This window comes from Aptenodytes patagonicus, chromosome 3, assembly GCF_965638725.1.
Source record: "Aptenodytes patagonicus chromosome 3, bAptPat1.pri.cur, whole genome shotgun sequence".
NCBI classification, from domain to species: Eukaryota; Metazoa; Chordata; class Aves; order Sphenisciformes; family Spheniscidae; genus Aptenodytes; species Aptenodytes patagonicus.
In genome coordinates, this window is record NC_134951.1 from 70,917,827 (window position 1) to 70,938,753 (window position 20,927).

At 45.8% G+C, this 20,927-nt stretch overlaps 1 protein-coding gene across 2 annotated transcripts in view; it reads right to left on the bottom strand.

Moving 5' to 3' along the window:
• Window positions 1-14,023, bottom strand: part of TMEM181 (transmembrane protein 181) — a 37,511-nt gene extending 23,488 nt beyond the window's left edge. The window contains exons 1-2 of one of the 2 annotated variants that reach the window (XM_076333775.1): window positions 13,869-14,023; window positions 570-673 (exon numbers count right to left, since the gene is read on the bottom strand). In XM_076333775.1, the coding sequence (XP_076189890.1) occupies window positions 570-673; window positions 13,869-13,999 (235 nt within the window). In that variant the 5' untranslated portion in view covers window positions 14,000-14,023. Of the gene's footprint in view, window positions 1-569; window positions 674-5,610; window positions 5,663-13,868 lie in introns of those variants that run through there. The other variant, XM_076333776.1, reaches the window with a different exon arrangement.
• Between the last annotated feature and the right edge of the window lie 6,904 nt (window positions 14,024-20,927).

Consider the following 20,927-nt stretch of genomic DNA (forward strand, 5'->3'; position numbering starts at 1 on the left):
ACCAGACTTCCACAAATCTCTCTGATCTCCAGGATAAGTAACCAGGCACTAAGTGCTTAGCCTCCCAGATCACGTCATGACTCCCACAAAGGTTTAAAACCAGAGACCTAAGCACATATATGTTCGACAACAGAAGTTCGTATTTCTACATTACTAAAATATTTTATATTTCTGTGGTATTTATCACCCAAACATTTAGAAGGCTTTACAAACAGTTATCAACTGCCTCACAGGAAATCAAGTGTTAGCACCACCGTTTTACAGATTGAAATACAAAGAAGAAAATTAGTGTAGCAGTCTGCTGAAAAATTATGTTACAATGAAGCTGGTTTTGTTTTACTCTACTGACTCTCCCCTGCAAAGCAGTTGCAAATACCAAATCTGTGTAGGTAGTGCTCCTATGAAAAAATGAGATGGAAGATACACTTCCCCCTCCTTGTCAAAAGTAATGCTTCCTCAGACATCTCAGGGGCGGTAAGCTCATTAGCATTTAAATACATCTGTAAATACCAACAGGTTTAGTCAAAGCATACAAGAACTGTAATTTTTTAAAAAGACAGCATCCTTACCTGCTATTCCTATGAAGACTGTCAAACCAAAACAAACAAAGAATACTACAAAGACCAGAACAAAATGCCGTTTGGACAGTGTATATAATCGCATTGGTGCCAGCCTACAGGAAGCAAAAGAAAGCACAGAATTAGCTGTTGGTCATATTTCTAAAGGGGGGGGGAAAACAGACCCCATTCATTCCTCCACAAAGAAAATAAAAAAAAAAAATAATGCTGCTTTATAGAGCAAGGATATTTACTAGGAATTATTAGACATATGTATGCACATGCACATCTGCGCCCCAAAATGTATGAATTTTGCCCATTCTTTTTATGCTACGGTTTTCTATTGTCCTCAGACTTGAGCAAGAGAAAGCATTTCTTGGAGAGAAAGTTACATTTTTTTAGTTCATACGTTAATAATTTAAACATCCATGATACCATGTCTTCAGCAATGACAGCTTAACCTAAAGGGATTGATGTCACTAACAACTCAGTTACCTGCACAGGATGTTGATGAGTTTTCTACACCCTATATATATACTTCATCCCTGCAGGATCACCCCTAACGAGGCGTAAGGCAGAACTCCAGATCTGCTAGGTGTGCGTGCTCAGGCTCTGCATCGTGTCTGAGCTCCACCAAAGCTTGGGAAATAGAAACCTGACTTAAGTTTATTATTAGACACTTAAATACAAATACACATAAAAGCAATGACATCTCTTCCACAACTGGTTGGTGGCTATCATTAGGTTGAAGACAAAATAGAGGGCGAAAAAGTACTGAAAGGGTCAACTGCATTCTCTTGGAAACAGGTAAATTCCAGTTCTGTTAGCTTAAGGGAAATATGATCAAAGAATTAATCCTATATAACATATCCCTCCTTTATCTTCCTTTTTGTTAAATGCATAGTTCAAAAAAGGACAAATCCACCATGCTGCAAAATACAGCCAACATTTTGTTTTGAGTTATGCCGGAACTGAGCCACCATATAGTTGATTTTCTACTGCTCTTCCAGTAGGTATGATCATAGAAAGCTGTACAGTTTATATGGGAAAGCTGTAGGATTGGGGCGGTGGTGTTTTCCGATAAAGTTGTAAGAGCACCGTCATGGAAAGAAATGAAAGCATAAGACTTTAATGACAGTGCTCCCTTTCAGCTTGGAATAAAACTTCTTTTCACCAGCTGAATGGTGCTCTTACTGGTTCACAACATTAATGAAGAAATGCAGAAAAGGTGGTGGAATCCTTTCCATAAGCCCAGCCTGAATTCTGGGACCGGGTACCCCCGGCCTGCATGCCTGGCAGCCCTAACAATTCACTTTAAACCAGTAAAAGGATTTAATAATAACATCTATTTTCTTTAAGAATCACTGCATTCTCTCCAAATGAGGCACTACAAAAATAATGACATCATTCCTTTTCTGTAAAGTTTGAAAGATCCAAATCTTAATTTAACTCACAAAGGAGGGGGGAAGGGAGGAAAAACCTACAGAAGTCATGAGAACTGCAAGCAAGTAACTATAAATGCTACAAGTTTGCACAAACTGGCTGTACAGGACTCCGGGCATAGCGCCTGCAAGCACAGTGTGACTTGCCTTGCCACACACCCTTGCGCTGAGCAAAAACCCCGCACCAGCCTAAGGAGTCAGAATAGCTGATTGTACAGGCAAAAAAAGGTAAATCATACGTGAATTTATCACAATCATAAACAGGAGCGGATCAGATCTTTGTCACAGAGATCATCACACAGAACTCTCACAGACAAATATGATTTTAAGTTGACTTTGAAAAATGCCAATTAATACAGGCATTTCAAACCAGGACTTGTCTGCACAACCTGTGCAGGGATATAACTACAGTATTTTCCCTAAATCAATGTCTTAACACCTCAGCCTTCATGCACTTAAACCACTTTAAAGCTATTACATCTGTACTAGTACTAAAATAACTACCTAACTAAATAAAAAAGGTACATTTTCCTATCTGTTCCAAGGGCTCCTTCAGTTCCCCAGATGACCTGGTATTCCTTGTCTGCCAAAGAACACCATGTATGGGATATTATCTTGAAATACCAAAAATACTAAACTTAACAAGAAAACCTTTGACATGTAAAAACAGTACATAAAATGTTGATATGCCTAAACTAACTATAAGGGTTCAAGTGGATACCAAATGCTTCATGGAAGAGCACCCACTGAGGACCACTCAATATGCAGAAACCAGGTCTGGATTGGAAAGTCCATGGGTTGAGAATAGCTGAAGACTGAAAGAGTATCATATATATATATGCAGGGAAGTATCACATATGCTCGTGCTGTTCTTAACAGCTTACATCTGGGCATCCACTTAACAGCTACAGTCTGGTGCAAGATACTTCTGACTTGCTATGCATATTCTTGGTTCTTTTGATAAGCTTCCTATTTTCCAAGTTTTTGTAGATATTTCAAAGCACATAATGTGAATTATCCACAGTTCTTACAGGAAAGTCACCAGAGTTCACCCAGCCACCACTCACAGCTTTAAGCTATCGGCAATTATCACCTTGGTTTACTCGTATGCCAGAGCACAGATGCACTTGCAAGCTTTCTAAGAAACATGTTCCAGACATTGGCTCATTCTTTATACCAACTCCTCTCCAGGTGGTGCAGCACCTAGTAGTCAAAATGGGTAGGTATACACCTACATAAGAACAGTCATGCTGGCACTTTACAAAGTGGGGAGGGACACACTGTGTCTTTTCCCTTCTTTCATGCTGGTACTTCTGAAGTCTCATTTAAGCCACTGACTGTATGTGCTACTTTACAGGTCAGTAAGGCAACGTGGACACTTCTTGTAAGAGCAAATGTATGAACTTGGCCAAATCTTAACTACATTTATCGTGAGAGCAAACAACAATTTATAGCATTCCTATCGGATGACGTATTCTTCATTGCCCCTCGCTGCAATAACAGGATTTCCTTGTGTGGTTTAAGTGTCTCATTTCAACCTATCACCAGCTGACATATAAAGCAGATGAAATGATCCTCCCATATGTTCATTGTTTAACATCTCCCTTTTGGAAAGATATTATATAACATTTATGAATATACATAAGTGCAAGTTGATGATCCCCCACTAACAGCTTCTTTCTTACATCTGAAAGGCCTAATAAAGAATGAAATGTTTGAAAGGCATTTATGGGAAAAGCAAAAAAGGTCCCTCACTCTGGAAGCACCTGTTCAAACGAGTTAAGAACCGTGCTTTGCTTTACCAGTGGAAGATGCTTTAATCAGCCTAGCCAAGGCAGCCCGAAGCTCAAGACTAGCCATCCAAGTGTCTGCAGATTTCTCAGGCAGCTTTTACCACCTGTACTGTGTTTTATCCTAACTCAAAGAGAAACTAAATATTTTATAATTAAATTGGATATGTCTGAAACTAACTGCAAAGGAGCAGAAAGCACTGAGAGACAAACAGAGAAATATTATACACAGACATCTGAAATAGTAGTCAGTAAAAACTAAATTGCACTAATGCAATCTGTGATAGAGTGAACTATGGAAATGCACAGCCGTAACAACTGCAATCTTTCAGTAGCCATTCATATGTGAGATGCAAAGGTAGGTTAAATCTTGCTCTTTGAGTAAAGTTTTGGCTCAAATGGTTAAGCAAAATGTTTCTCAGGCTATTCCTCATCTTCAAATCACTTCCCATGCCTGCACAACACAGTCTTTACTAAAGACTATTGTGAAAAACAGAGCCTTTTATACAATAGTTTTCACTTAAGACTCTCACTTTACAGATGGGGAGGCTGTGACAAAAGTGGGATTAAGCAGTAGGTAGCACAGCGTTGATATTAAAATCAGAAATAACTCACTTTTATGTACAGTGTTTTTTCTGACATACAAGCCTCAATATCTCTGCCTCCAACCGCTCTTTCCTATTTTAGTCTCACTCCCAAATAAAACCATCAAAACCACTTCGATTTAACTGATTATATATGCTACCTACACTCATAGTAAAAGGCTCTATCTGTACATACTGCACTTTCTCATGGTTTAAAGACATTGCTTGCTTTGGTGTCCCTCGGAAAACCTTGAATTTCTTCTGGCAGATGTATTCCACCATGGTTAATAACTAATGAGGCAGCACATGACTACATAAAAAGATGCACACAATTAATATTAACAGTTCTACGTGGTACTGTTATATGACAACTGACAGCTAACCATAACTATGCTAAACAGCTCGCATGCCCTATTAGCATGGGGTGGGTTTGGCTTTTTTTTAGGGTCTTGTTTGTTGTATTCATTGAAGTCTGAGTAATTGGTCAGGACTATTGCTCTATCCACGCGGAGACACGCCCGGGAAAGCAAGTTTTTCTTTTTCCTTAACAGACACAATCTGAGAGTGGAGATACGGGGGAGGGGGTGTCATTCACCGCATAAGAGGAAAAATCACAGCGCTCCTCTAGAGAAGCAGGTAGTTGCTCTCGGGTTTACTGACTGGCGAACCATAGCCTCAGAAACATTAATTTAACCCCCGGTGATCTTATTTCCTTAGGAAGAATTAACGCGTATAAACTTAACGACAAGATTCAGGTCTTCACAGGGGAAAGGCTTAAATTGCCGCACCCGGCCAGAGGAAGGCATTTCTCCACCCCGCCCCGGCCCCAAGCAAACAGGCATGTCCCGGTCCCGGCAGCGCCGGATCGGTGCGTGTCCCCCCGAGACCTAGCGGACCGCGCCGGCGTCCAGGGCGGTGGCAGCTGCGGGGCGCTCGGCGCCGCGGGCAGGCTCCCCGCAGGCAGGTCCCCGCCGGCCGGCTCCCCGCAGGCAGGTCGCCGCAGGCAGGTCGCCGCAGGCAGGCTCCCCGCCGGCCGTTGAGCGGCCGCTCCCGCCGCCAGCGCCCGAGCGCGAGGGCAGACCCGCCAGCCCCCAGCGAGCCGCCGCCACCGCCGCCGCCCCGCCCGGGGCTCGCGAGGGACCCCGCCGCCGCGGCCTCGCGCCGCGCCCCGTCCCGTCCCGCCTGCCCCCGGCGCGCGAGCGGCGACCACCCCGCTCCTCCCCCGCCCACCACTCACGGCTCCATCCCGGCGCCGCATGCGCAGTGGAGGCACTTCCTCCCCCCGCCCTCGCCCGGCAGCCGCCGCCGCCGTGGCACAATCGCGAGCGGTGCCTCGCGGCGGCTTCCGCGTGCGTCACCCGGCCGCCACGCGACCCGGGAGACGTCACGGCAGCCCCCGCTGCTCCTCCGCCGCGGGGCCCAAGGGCGACGCTGCTGGCAGCGGCGCTACGGCGAGCCGGAGGGGACACGGGCCTGCTCTCTGCGGCTCGCTCCCGGACGCAGCGCCGGTGCCGGGGGAGCGGCCGGCGGCCCCGGTGTTTGAGCGGTCACGGCGGTCGAGGCCGGGCCTGCAGCCTGAGGGGCAAACCGCCGTCTCCCGCGAGGTACCGCAAGCTGCAACCGCCGCTTTTCCACAGCCAGAGCCGCCGGGGCGGGCAACGGGCGTAGTTACGGGCCGCCAACCCGCCCAGGCAGCCCCGACGGCCGCCCGGGGCCGCGGGAGGGAGAGCGTCCTCGGGAAGGCGGTTCAAATCAATGAGGCGCTGAGCGTCGGCGCTTTGACGCACCACCTTTGCTTTGGTGAAGAGGCCTCGAGCGCAAGCGTATGCCTTGTCCCTCCCTGCTGAACACTCGGGGTTCAAAACGCGTCATTCTGTTGGGGTGACAGCAGTATTTTCCATGTTCCCAGTGCCCTTTTTCAGCTCGTGTTGTAGTAGTAGCAGCCGCGTTCATCATAGGGAAATTTAACCGTGTAAACAGAGAATACGCGAGACAGGGAAGTGGTTCTGAATCCGATTTAAACCTATCCGTTTTAGGCGTAAGGACTGGCACGGCTTATCCATGCTGAACATGTGCGTGTTTAGTGCCCATTAGAGACAGCCTCCACGTTTGCAAATGATTTTTTTCCCAGCCTGATCAAATGGCGATGGCTTTTTCAGCGGGATGAAAATGCCGTCGCTGCAGTCACCCACATGCAGCTCTGGTATTCAAGAGGTGTGATTAATGTCTTGTGTTCACAGAGACTTTAGTCAGCTCACGGGCGCTGGAAATTAAATCCTAGGAGCAGCTGCTACTTTAAACACTCTACTTAATAAAAATCTCCAGATCGCACCTAACGCTATTTTATTCTTGCGCAAATGTTGAGATAAAGTTGGATTTTGTTCTGCTTTCCTATTAAATACCCTGAGACTGGGCAACAAAGATTGTCAACAGACACATTGGGTAGAGATTATGTTTAGGGATTTTGCCAAGTTATATTTTGTATTAATTTTTGAGAGTTCTAATATTGTTTAAAAAAGCCAGCACTCCAGTTACTTAAACATCTGGGGATACTTGATGTCTAGTCTAGGATAAAATTCAGAGCAACTTCCCAGCTTTGGTGTTTGTCATATATATAACGTAGAGCCACCTCAGGATGACCCCAGAAATATTCAGATAGATCAGTCAAACTAAAATTTAAAAATTACCTCTTCGACAATCAAATACTTCCACTAAAAGCTTACTCAGATGGTAAGATGATTTTATTGCAGTGACTTTTTAAAGGTACTTAACATTAATAATATTCTTCATTTCATTCAGTTGCCCTGCGGGTAATTCATGTCATTACCTGCGGGACCCAGTTTGCCTCTTGTGTAACACCACTAAACCCCAAAGAAACATGCTGGGAATTAATTCAGTCATTGATACCGGTATTTATCCTATCAGTTAGATCTGTGATTTACGGCACTGATGCTCATTTAGTAATCTCATAAAAAGGCTGTCTTGAGAAATGCATAATACCAGGTGATGAAGGAAAGGCATTTATAAATTTTAAATCAACAAGAATCACTACTGTAGGGCAGAAAATAAAGCTTTGAGTAATCAGGACAACCTAACAAACTGTATTTGCTCAGATCAAGATAGCACTGCCGAGCCACAATTTGAAGTCATTAGGTCACCGGTGACTACGACATGCAGCGTGTAGCTTTCAGCGTGCTTCAGCCTTCTCCAACAAGTTCTCCCTGGCCAGAAAATGATGGAATGATGCTTACAGCATCTGTGACTGTTTCCAGTGTTCTGGGAAGCGCAGTTGCAGAGTTACGACTGCTGCCATTTATGTGCGCAGATCTGAGCTATTTGAATGACTGCTCCAATCCCTCTGGCACTCAGGTGTCCCACTAACGTGAATGAATTCATTCTCCTCAGAACAAAAATACATTCTTCTCAATAAACGGGTAGGAAACTGAAGCACAGAGAGACTGAGCCTTGCCAGAAGTCACTTGGAGAACAGTGCGGGTGGCAGAGCTTGAAATCCAGCTCACTTCCATTAGCCATGGGACCACATTTCTCTTTGCCATCTACCAACTTCCAAAGGGTTGTGAGTAGATTGTAAACAATACGTTGCACCCTGTAAGTTTTGTGAAAATAATGGTATTGAATTTACAAACTAAACACTCGGAGGGAAGGCACTGTGAAACCCCTCTCCCTCCACAAACACGGAGTCAGTCAGAGTCTTGCTCTACTTTGCTCCTTGCAAGAAGGTGTCTCGCTCTGTGCCTTGTCTGACCTGCTCTGGGGTGAAATAGTGCAAGAAGCTACTGTCTGCCTCATCTATGGTAGAAATTGGACGGTGCATGGTGAATGAGGCTTGCAAGAAGAGGCAGGCTGATACATGAATAAGCAGGCTGAACGCTAGCTCAGCCGGGATTCTACTTACACTAACCACCTTAACACTAATGCTATAGTTTCATGACCAGTTTATACTCATACCTACAGCCTTAGTGACAAAAGAAGAAATCCAGCCTCTCTGTAGCTCTTTGACTTTTGCCAGCACAAATTTTTGTGCAGTAGAGTGGTGAATCAAATAATGGAAATTATCTGAGTTAAAAGTCACTCAGAAAAAAACCTGGTGTTCTGCTGGATCGGTTGCTCAGTCACCATGCAGCTACAGGAACATTTGTGGGCAGATGAGGAAGACAGACTAGGGAAAGGAGAGCTAGGACGGCTTCTTCCAGCCGCAGAGACAGCTTATGGCAGCTTAAAGCAATTGTGAAGCTACAGTGTTAGTCTCCTCCTCCTGCTGCTGTTTCAAGCCTTCTAGCCCCAGCCGTGTACTTCACACTGGGGTCATTTGGGTTCTTCCCCCTATTGCCAGGACCCAGCAGCGAGCCCTGGAAGAACAAAAGAGAAGTACCAACTGTGGCTTGAAGCAGTTACTGAAGATCCTGCCGGGGTCTAGGCTGGAAGCAGAATGAACCTTCAGGGAATTTGACTGCAATCCTCCAGCAAGGTCTTGCTGACCCCTTGGCTTCTCACAGACTTGCAATTTGAGCACTTGGGAAAGATTTTAAGAAGGTGAGAAGAAGTGTATCCTTATCACAAGAGCCCTCTGGCAAAATTCAAGTTTCTTCTCTGAAGCATGCAGGCACTAGAATTTCTCTAAGGAAAAATGAACAGCTTCTCTTTATTGCTGAGTCAAATTATGTGCTATTCTCTGGTCTTTTTGCCAAAGGAGCAGAACCACCGTGAGTGAACTTCTCCCATGTTTTGAAGATTAGCTATGTTTTAATGAACTGGAAACACTAATAGGAGATGTTGAGAAATTAAGAATATCAGTATAATCTATAATTACCTCTTCTGTTACCATGTAAGCAACTTCAAGCATTAATTAAAGCTGTAAGTTAAATAATACGTTTCATGATGTCCTATATATAGTCTTTTCTTTTTGATGTACAAAATGTCATATTATTGCATGATAGGAGTTTAAAATGTATCCCTTACTTAAAGCAGGGAGGTCATTTACCTTAATCTCTGGGTATTATTACTAAATTCAGTGTCAACACCATGCTTCCCTGTATAAGCTGCATGTTCATTAACCTAGAAATTGATTTTTCAAGAATACCAAGTTGTTACTTACAGTTATGCAACTCTGATGTCAGACCACAATTTGGCCACCCTCCTGCTTTCTCCTCTGTCTCAGGTAGGCACTTTAATTGTTTGCTTTCCTATCAAAATGTTTTCAGCATGCTGAACTCTTCAACGTTAGGTAGGGGATAGAGTTATGAAACTCCCACTGAAATAACTGTCAGCTGATTGGGAGGCCTGGTGTCTTCTGATAAGCTTTGCATCTCTCACTGGCAACATGTTGAAGAGATAAAAATGTAGATGGTTTAGTACCATCGGTACTAAGCTCTTTTCATAGCAATAGTTTACTTAAAATTGCCTAGCGCAGGGGAGGGAGCCGTCAGCTGCCAGCCCTCCATCAGCCAGCCCTGCCCTCCCATCGTGGCCAGGAGGCATGCTAGGGGAGGAAGGAACATATTGGAGTGGGAGGGAGAGACACCAGAGAACAAACTATTCATTCAAGTGGCTTCTTTGGAGCAATTTTTCAGGGGTATAAATTAGAATACTCCTGAAGTTGCTGTAATAAATCAAGGGCTGATACTCCTTGTGGCAGTCCCCAGGACTGGTGGGAGAGCGTAACACTTTTCCCTTCTGCCTTCTCTGAGCTTATCTACTGCACCAAGAATCTCCTGGTGTACCACAGACTAATCCTAGGTATACTAAGTCCAGACCACCCTTGTATTGGGGTTACCAATGAGGTAATTTAATATTGCGCGCATTAGTCTGTAAATATACAGTCTCTTTTACAAGCCTGCCTAAGGAAACTGTTAACCTAGACAGATGGCGTTAATCAGCGTGCTGAGTGATGGCTAACCCTGCTTTCTCCATCTCTCCCAGATGGCTGGGTAAACTAGCACTTGCTCATGGGGAAATAACACCAGGAGGCACAATTTAGAGACTATTCTGGGCTATTGGGCAGAACAAACTCACTAACACGGAAACCCCTTCATCTGTATAGTGTGGATGAGTGCCCTGGGGCTCTGCAGAGCGAGGATGGTGTAGCTTGACGAGGATGGTGTAGCTTGACGTGGCTGAGCAGCTTGCCACCCTTAGTTGTCACCTGTGCCCAAAGAACAGGCTGCTCATAGACAGCTGCTGAACCACATGTTCAAGAGCACCGTGCTTTAAAGGAAACCATCACCAAAAAGATGTCATTAAACTGGGACAGTCTCAGAGCTGAATCAGAAATGACTTAGCCATCCATGCAGCGAGAGCACAGTTACTTGGGATAACAGCTTCATCAGCCATCTCTGAGCTACGTCATCCCCTCGCACCAAATCCCCTGTCACGTAGGAGCACAGTGTACAGGTAGCACTCCTGAGTCAAGAAAAGCTATTTCCCTGCTTCCCTCCCCACAAAGGGGACTGCTTGGTGTTTTTCCATTTCTGTATCAGCTCTGCTCCAAAGCTTTCCAGTTCTGAGTTTTCCTGTTGGCACTCCAAGAAGGATGTCCTTATAGAAATCAGGAGTCTGACTGCAGCAGACAACTTTTTTTTTTTTCCCTGGCAAATATTGATTACTTGCAAGCTCATCCCCCTCCTTTCCTACCACTTAATGGACTAGACTGCTCCATTTCCAAAGAGGCAATGGAAACCACCAGCTGATGGCCAAATGGCTTTGCTCAACCAGCGGGAGGGGACAGTTAAGGCTGGCAGTGGTTGATAACCTCACATTTGTGAATACAGTGTGTGAGAGGGAAAAATCATGCTTTTATATGGTTTTACCATCTCTTCATTTTGTTAGTCTGGTATAAGATATTATTTGCTTTTAGTAACATGATTATTTTAGAGAACCTAGTTGGTTTGAAGTAAAGACAAGCCACACCGCTTTTCCTTGGTCAAATTTCCCAAATTCCTTCTGCCTTCAGAGCAGTAAGGCTCTCCATTACATCCCCGAGTGTGCCCATTTATAACCTGATCAAATGTACTGAATGAAATAGAGAGAGAGAAGAGGAAGAAATATCTAATTCTCATTCCCATAAGTGAGAGTTGGCTGTAAGAAGAAGGCACAGTAGCATCAAGAAACCCTCCTCCTTACCAGGAATCTAAAAAGCAGGTGCCATTGCTACATCCACCCACAACGCTAAAGGGAAACATTCACCACGACAGCAGGTATGCAGTGACAGTAACAGTAAACTTATTCTACGCTAGGTCACTTAGGTTAAGATCTTGGGGATGCAGAGAAGTACTAGCATGATTTCTGAGTCACGAAACGTTATTTCCTTGTCAAGAGCCCAGTATTACTCCATTTCATTCCAGACGACCTGCGGCTGATTCCTCTTGGGGATACTCTCACTGAAGTAAGGGCGATCTAGCACTAACTCTACAAGCCCATTTGATTCGGTGGAGTAGCATCTTCTCTTGTCAATACAGAAAGTCCCTCCATACACACTTTAAGTCATAGAAATGAGTTAATGACAATTCACCTTGGAGAGCTCGGGTTTCTTCTGGAAACAAGGCTGAACAAATGCCTCTCCCAGGACCTCTTATTTGTTAATCCAAAGCTTATGTCTCCCCTCTTTCTCCATTCTAGTGCCAATATTCATTATCATGCTGCCAGATGCACACAGGTACATTTCCATCACTCCTTAGAACCTCCCATGGTTTCTCACACCATGCTCAGGTACAAGGAGCCGCTGTTTTGACAGGCAGGATGGTGGTTATGTTAAACTCTGCCAAGCAGTCAGGCAGCGTTTCCAAACTCCGTGTCACTCTCTATGTAGACTTCGCTGTTGTGAACAATGAGACAAATTCAATGTAATGGACCACATTCCCCTTCGCTGGGGAAAACAGACACAGCGTACTGAAGTCGAATGATCTAAGCAGGACAACTGGGGCACTGTGCACAAACAGACGAAGTACTTATGCTCAGATTCATAGTAAAATAGAGCTGGAAGAGACCTCACAAGGTACCTAATCTTTCCTTCTGTCTCAGGAGAGCATCTGCCAGACCTATGTCTTTCTTGGTTTGCGTTTGTCAAAAGTTTTTAAAGACCTCCAATGATGGAGATGCTACAGTCTCCCTGGATAACCCTTTCTATAGTGTTTTACCATCCATCCCACTCAGAAGTTTTTCCTTAATGTCTAATATGAATTTTTCTTGCTACAATTTAAGTTATTCTGTAGTATTTTGTCCAAGTGAGCATGAAGTTTCTCTTTACAGAAACTCCTATTCCCCCAACTTGGATGTTTCTTCTTTTGGGTGAGCAACCCCACATTTTCCTCACAGCTACATTTTCGAGGCCTTTGATTGTCCGTATCTCTGTCCTTATGCTCTCTTCCACTGGCAGGCCCTTGAAGTTGTGGTGCTCAGAACTGCACATGGCTCCAGCCAAGGTCTGGAGCGGTGACTAAATTAGATGGTTTAATTCTCACGTCTTGCAAACTGTGCTCCTGTTGTGCACCCCAAATTGCTTTTACCTTTTTCACATGTATAAGATAACATCATTGTCGAAAGAGGTTATTTTATAAAACATTATAATTCCCATACCCTTTTTTACAAAAATATTATATAACCGTTCGTTCCCCAACCTGTATTTGTGTGGCTGAACATTATTTTCTGTATAGCTCCTGGCATTTGTTTCTCCTGATTTTCATTCTACTTTTCCAGACCCTTTCTCCGATGCAAAAATTCTTTTAATTTATAACCCAGTCCTCCAATGCCTTTGGAGTCCTTCCTAGCCTTGTGTAATCTCAAAACATTAACACTCCCCAGCCATCATTGGTCATTCATGGAAACAGAAGACAGGGTCAGGCCCAGAAGAAACATGGGTGTAGCCTACTCAGTACATCTGTCCCTTTTGACCTCAACCTTTGCCAATCACTCTGATTTCCTAGCTGGTTTTGTAACTGTTCCAGGATTGTTTCATGGCTGCTTTAGACCACGTTCCCCTAGCTTGCTATGACAGCGGAAAAGGCGTAGCATAGAGGAACGCAAATGGAAATAGCTTTGATGACCTATATAAGGATATTAATACGTGAGGGCAGAAGCAGAGGCGTTGGGCCTTCTGCCCAGAGGCGCTGCCAGACCACGTCCCCCCGGGCAGAGCAGACCGCCCCATCCGCCGCGGCGGGGCCTCTGCCGCGCCCCGCTGCTGCACGCCCGGGACTGCGGGGCCCGGGCGCCCGCGGCGCCGCCGCCCTGAAGACACGGCCCCGAGGCTGGGGCGGCTGCTCCCGGCTGCACGGCCGGGGGCCGTCGCACGAAGCCCGGCCCCAGATTTCAAGCCAGTCCCCGCCCAACCCCCCCCGCTCGCCCCGTGAAGACGGCCTGGTCCCCTCCGGAGCCCCGACCGAGCGCCGCGGAGGCCGCCCCGGAGGAAGCCGGGCGGAGCCCCGGCGGGCAGGCAGGGCCCTGAGCCCCGGGGAAAAGCCGCGCCCCCGCCGCCCGTACCGGTAGTAACGGTCATCCTTGTAGGGGGTGAGGTCCTCCTTGATCTCCCGGTAGGTCTCCCGCACCCGCCTGCAGAAGCGCTTGACCTCGCCGCACAGCGGGCTCCCGAAGGCGGCGAAATCCGCCTCCATGCCGCCCCGCGCCGCCTCAGGCCCCGCGCTCCGCCATGGCGCCCCGCCAGAGCCCGCCCGGCGCTGCGCGGCCGCGGGGCGGGGGCGGCGCAGGAGCCGCAGGAGCCGCGGCGGCAGGGGCGGCAGCGGCGGCAGGGGCGGGCCCTCGGCGCACGGCCCGCGCCCGCGGGGGCGGCGGGAGCCGCTTCAGCACCACGGAGAGGGTCGGCCGGTGCGCGCCGCCGCGGCCCGGGGGAGGCCCCCGCCCCCGCCCCGCGGGCGTTCCGGCGGTTTGGGCAGCAGGAGCCGGCGGGCGGGCCGGGGGCTCTGGCTGCGGCGCCGAAAGCCCCTCAGCCTCCCGCGACAGCTGATGCCGGGCAGCCGGGTCTCCCCCGGCCCAGTCTCCCGCCCGGCTCGGCTCTGCCCTCTCCTCTCCGGCCCGCAGCTCCCCGGGGAAGTAAGCAAAAACCTCGCATTACCTCTGCTGAAAATATCGCATTTTTTACAATAAGACTGTTTTGTTCTTAAAAACGTACCAGCTCTATTTAAAATTAATGTCTTGATTTTTATTGCCCCTTTTACCCAATCTAAATAAGGCCAATTTGCAGCACCAGAGAAGGCCTAACGTGTAAAAGAAATCCTATGCTAAATCCACTTTTCATGGCCATAACGCTGTAAATGGTCCAACATTAAGAATGAAGCTGTTTAGATTTTCAGGGTGGCTTCTGCTGAGCTCCAGTCAATTTGCAGAGTGCCACGTTAGCTTCATTTGTATTAAACTTTTCTTCGTAAACAAATTCACATATAAACTCTGTTTTAAATTATTCTATCAATTCAAACCTTAATAATTCCCATGAATTAATGGCAATGATTGTATCCATACTAAATATGAAAATACGTTACTATTGATATGTCATTATTGTTTCCAGAGAGCATAAATATAAAAGTCTGCTATACTGCCCCTCCCATGTAAATATCTTCCCCACCCACGTTCAGGAAGCTGGGCTGGGTTTTTTTCAGCGTTGCCCTTACTCTGTATTTTATCACATGCTAGAACATGCACTTTTACTTAAAAGCCCACTCCGATGTCTCACCAATACGTGGCGACAAGAGGTTATTCCTGGTGGTGCAGTGGGAGAGGGACGATACGTCTCCCCCAGCAGGTGGACGAGAGAGAGAGGAAGGATCACCTTCGACTGAGAATTTCTATTTCCTAACTGAATATTTCTAAGCCTGAGAAGACGTAGCAGCAGGATAAAAGCCACATGCACATTTAGGCTGGAGACCAGAAGGTTCCTAACAACCACGGGACTGTTGCTCTGGAGCAGTCCCCACAGAGGAGCAAAGAGCCCAGCCAGTGTTAGGGTAGAGCTTGACCAGATTCTGAATAGCTGCTTTGAAACCTCGGGACAGGCTCAGCAGGTCCCTCGCACTTCTGTGACTGTCTGTATGCTATAACTTGCCAGCACCCTGCTCGTTACAGTACGTGTGGCCGATGTAGTCACGTAGGATTTTCCTGGAAGTGTTTATTTCCATGTAAATGTTTCATTTGTGAGTAAGATTTTGCCATGTTTTCTCTCAAAGCAAGAATTAAAATTCTTTGTTATGTGTGATGAATGTGCTGCTTCCAGCTCTCAGGCTCAGAGGTAGGAATTATCAATGGGATCTTTAAATATTTACCAAAAGGAGGAAATAAAACATTTAAGGCTTCAGCTGAGTAAAAACACATTCACCGCTGGGAGTTAAGCAATTAGTGTAGCAAAGCAATAAAAAATAGGCTCAAAGATTAAAAACTGATTACCATTTAATTACTTACAACTGAGTGACCTCTATTGCATCTATTTCTCAAAAAAACCCTAAAAACCCAGGGTTTGCTTGAGGGTGCAAAGCAGCACCATTAGAGAGATGCAATCTAGTTTCCTCCCTGCTGTGCTGAGCATTATCCAGACTGGCTTCAAACTGTGTCTGTCCCCTACACCTCGAGTGCCACGGGAGGAAATCACAGCCCCTGTGGAAGGCTGACAGTCAGGCCTGCAGGTTACTCGCACAGAGAAGGGGTTAGCACTGGCCATGTACTAACCCACCAACTTCTGCTACCAAAAAAACCCAGACATTGTTTCAACTAACAATTACCAAACATTACAGGATTAAAACTACTGGGCTTGTGAATAGTAAAGTTTGGAACTGCGTGAAGACTCAAGCTAATTGTGTATTCCCATTGTGGTCTGTATCAAATACTCAGACTCTAAGAATGTAAGGAAATAATTTTGAGTCTCCAAAGATCAACATATCGATAAAACAAGCCGTGCACAGAGTTGTATGCACGCACCTGTTTTCAGCATGTGGCCGCCTCTGCCTGGGAAGTGACCAGCCACTGCAAGCACGCAGAGCTGCACCGGCCATGCCTTGTGCAGCCGAGAAAACACCCCAGGGCTAAGCACTTCGGTGGTCTGTGAAGCTCAGCCACCTGAAAGTGACTTTGAGAAAATGATACTGTAGTTACAAGTCTGGCTTGCTGCTTTTTTAAAAAGTTCAGCCCTTGCTACGCAGTAGCAATTCCTAGGTAATATTTTTAAGGGGAAAAAAATAGCTTCCATCCAAATGTTTTCTTCAAAGAAATGTCAGGTTTTCTTTTTTGATTAAATGAGAAAAATGTTAAAACAGACTTTTAATATTAAACAGGCACTTCTATTAAAACTGCCAATCTATTTTCTTTTGTCAAAACCTAATGAATGGAACATTTCAATTAGCTGTTTGCTTACCCCTAGCCCTGCAGATGCTAACAGATCATGCTTCTGCCTTCATCAGCTGTCCTCCTTTCCTGTCCCGTGCCGCCACGGCACAGATTGGGCTGGCACAGAAAAGCGTTGGGTTCTGCAGGAAGCACGACTTCAGTAAAAGCCAAGGGAGGTCGAGGTTTCATAGCTTTGCAAACAAGATGCAAGCATAACCAACAAATTACTTGCACTGGGACTCTGAGAAGTATGACTTGCCCTGTTCGTTTCAGGGCACCCTAATGCATCTATCCAAGCACAGCACCTTCTATGTCAACCTTGGTTTGCTGCTTTTCACAGCACATAATAAAAGAGAGGCAGCACCAAACTGCATCTAAGAACAAACCAATGTAAAGTAATACTGAGAGTCCTGTAAATCTCAGTTAGAATTTAAGCATCTGGAACTCAGTTCAACCCCCAAGTGCTTCTGGACTTCATGAGGGAGAGAAAAGCGCCAAGAGTCTAAGATTAAGATATGATCAAACTCAACATCTGTTCCATGCCGTCATCGTATCACATCACATAGACAGAGTTTATTTTGAGGGTGGAGCTTAACAGAAGTCCCCCACATAATTTTTCGTCCTGATTCTCCCCCTGTGTATAGTTAGTCTTTTACAGCATCAGCCACACATATTAAATTGTGATAGTAGCTAAATACAAAGCTTGGCAATCCACGTAAAAGCACCAGGATTATTACTCTGGGTTCTTTCAGAAGCAATAGCAGCTGGTGCTGAGAAGTTAAGGGAATAAATGCTGCCAACCCAAGTCCCTCTTTTTTCAGCAAAGGAACAAAACCCACAAACAAGCATAAGTCCAGCTGCTTAGCAAATACTTTCTCCTTCAAAATTGTTTTGAGCTGGAAAAAGGCAGTAGTGGCAGCTGCTGGCTGAAGAGAACAACTGTCTTTTTCCTTCCGAGTTGAGTTGAGGACTGGTACAACAGATGGCACAGAAAGAAGCACACATCCATACTGACTCTCCTGAGATAAGAGAGTCTATGCTACTGCTATCCAGCTGCAAATATGCCTCTGAGCCTTGCCGCATACAGGAGCTGTCAGGGAGTATCCCCCAAATTGCATGAGTAGAAACCATGCAAAGCCCCACAGAAACCTCAGGACTTCGGTCCACCTTGCCCTCTTCTTCACTGCTGCCTTGATTCTGGAAGAGAATAACCCCTGCCTCGCCTCGGGCCATCATGGCTTGACTGTCTCCTCCTGTCAGAAAACTACTTTGTCACAGCTAATCAGTTATGTGACGACAACTGTTGCCACATCGCCCTTGCTGCGCGTGCAGAGGATCACAGCAGTGTGCTGGGGACAAAACGGTTGGGGGAGCTCAGCAGGAGCACGGCGCTCACCGTGAAGCAAGGCTTCTTAATGTATTTGACGAAGTGGCACGGAGACATCAGCTGGGACAGCCCCTGACAGATCATCCATAACAGATCATCTCTGAGCTGACAGGGGCTTTGGCACCACAGCTGCTCTTGTCATCGCCGGGAGGAATAAAGCTCTGGCTGCAGCTGGCAGTCCCAACCCTCACTGCAGCAGCAAGACAGACTCATCTCTCTCTCTCTTTGTGTCTTTGGAGATGAATCTTTCCTGAAACCGTCCTGCCTTGAAGAGATGTGAAGACAAGCAAATAAAATAAGATTCATAATCTCTTTTGATCAAAAGTTAAGAAGAATCTCTTGCAAGAGATGACAAAGAGGAAACCCTAATCACACCTGATTCACACTCTTGTCTATCTGTTAGTATGGCTGGGTTGCTCTTTTCTTGACTGTCACGTAGAAAACAATGGGAAGACTGAAATGGCCTAACTGGGAGCATAACTAGGTTGTCTGTCGTATACAAATTAACATTTTAATATGGTGTTCCAGTGTGATTACTAGCTTTCAAATGTCAACTATACTTGGAATAATAATTACCAGTGGCATATATTAGCTTAAATATCCCATTTGTACTAAAAGGAATACTTGTAAGGGAAAGACTCAACAATTTGTGATATCTAAGTAACAACTACTGATGACTTAAGAGTAACTGCAAATTTTTAATTCTAATTGCTGCTTATTTTTTTGTATTTTGGTTACCTTAGTCAATGAAATAGATCACCATCTTTACTTTTCAGTTCTCACACAGCATATTGCTGCAAGTGTACTTTAGAGAAAATTTTAAACACAATGTTCAAACCAAATAGCTGTATTTTTCTAAAAAGTTTTAAAACATTTGAGAAAATACATGTAATGTCATATCCTGCCAGCTTTATTATATCTATTTTAAGCAAAACAGCTTTGTTTTGATTTTAAGATGCCTATTACCCTTCCTTTGAAAGTCAGGTCTCTTGTGAGATATAATCTCATCTCTCAAGAATAATAATCATGCAAATTGTATCACCTCAGACTAAAAATGTGTGGCGGGTTGACCCTGGATGGGCAGTGAAACTCCCACCCAACCGCTTGCTCACTCCCCCACCCTGCCCTGCAACCAGCTGGACAGGGGAGAAAAGAAAAAGAACAGGAGCAAAAAAGCTCATGGGTAGAGATAAAGACAGGGAGATAATTTGCCAGTTACTGTTGGGGGCAAACCAGACTTGACTCGTGGAATTTAACTTAATTTATTGTCAATTGAGATAAATATTTGAGTACTGATTTGGATACTGGGAAACAAAACCAAAAAAATCAAACAAACATTTGCACACTTAAGGAAACCACCTTTTCTCCACCTTTCCCAGGCTCATCTTCATCCAAGCACCTCTCCTCCCCAATCCCCCATGCCGATTATCACTGCAAATTACACCCAGTTCTCTCAGTGAGGCAACGGGTGGTGGTGGGGGTGCAATCAGGACACAGAGATTTCTCTCTGCTGCTCCCTCCTTCTCATTCATTTCCTACACTCTGGTGTGGGTCCTCCACAGGCTGCTGTCTCTTTCGGGGTGTACTTGCTCCAGCACGGACTTGTCCATAGGCCACAGTCCCTCCAGGGAGTTGTACATGCTCCAGGGTGTGTGTGCATGTGTGTGTCCTCTGCAGGCCACACGGTCCTTTGGTGGTGGTAGAGTGCCTGCACCACCATGGAGCACCTCCTCCTCCTCTGACCTTGGTGTTCCCCTGCTGTTTCTCACTTTTTTTGTTCCCTCATCCTGTCTCTGCCCTTTCTTAAGCATGTTTCCACAGAACTGCCACCAGCTTTGCTGATGGGCTCAGCTGTGTCCTGCACTGGGTCCATTTTGGAGCTGGCTGAAACTGTCTGTGTCTGACATGGGGCAGCCCCGGCCTCTTCCCACAGAGGCCACCCCTGCAGCCTCCCACTGCCAGCACCTGGGCACCTGCACCCCATACAGTATGTCATTATTCAGATAGAATACTTCATAATACTTTTCCATTATTTATAATTCTTGTGTTTCTGAACTGTGTTCTGTACATCTCAAGGGAAGCAATTCAAACTAACATGGAAATAGTGAAAAGTGCCAGACATTCTGGAAAACTTCTCCTCTCCTTTTAGAAGCAGCTTATTGCCTACATACACAGTCACACATAAATTAATGGTAAGAACCTTTAGGTACTGCTAGATCTAACTAGAAACATGCAGTATCACCAGGGTCTTATGCTGTGCTTGGGAATCTCCTTTCTCCAGCCAGTTGTTTCTGGTCTGAACCACAAAGCTCAATACCCAGTTATAAATAGCACATGACATTTTTTTCAAAGTAGTAGAAAACCATGGATAATATAGGTTTTGCAGCACGTTTGCAGCCCACTAGAGGGAATTAGCTCTTGCTTGCACAAACCAACTCACAAACCTGCCTCCTGCTCGGCCATTTAGGACTACAGCTAATTTGCAGGACTCGGGTGTATTTCTAAGCTCCTGGGCCTGGGCACGTGTGTGGCTAAATCATGAGCCCACAAGAGACAGGGATGTCTCATCCTCAGGGCCCTCACTTCTCCTCCCCTTGTAGGAAAGAAAGAAACCTGGGTGCGCAGACAGTGAAGGAGCCGGAGTGTCCTCCAGCCAGGTCATCATCTGGCTGATGGGGGCACCAAGACCTTCACAAATATTAACCTTTGCCTCTGGAGCCAATTCGCCTTTGGTCATTGCGTGTCTCACACATTTACCTCTATTATCTTCCACCCAAATGCATTTAACTAAAGCAGTCTTGATTGGAACACTTCACAGGATGGAGAAT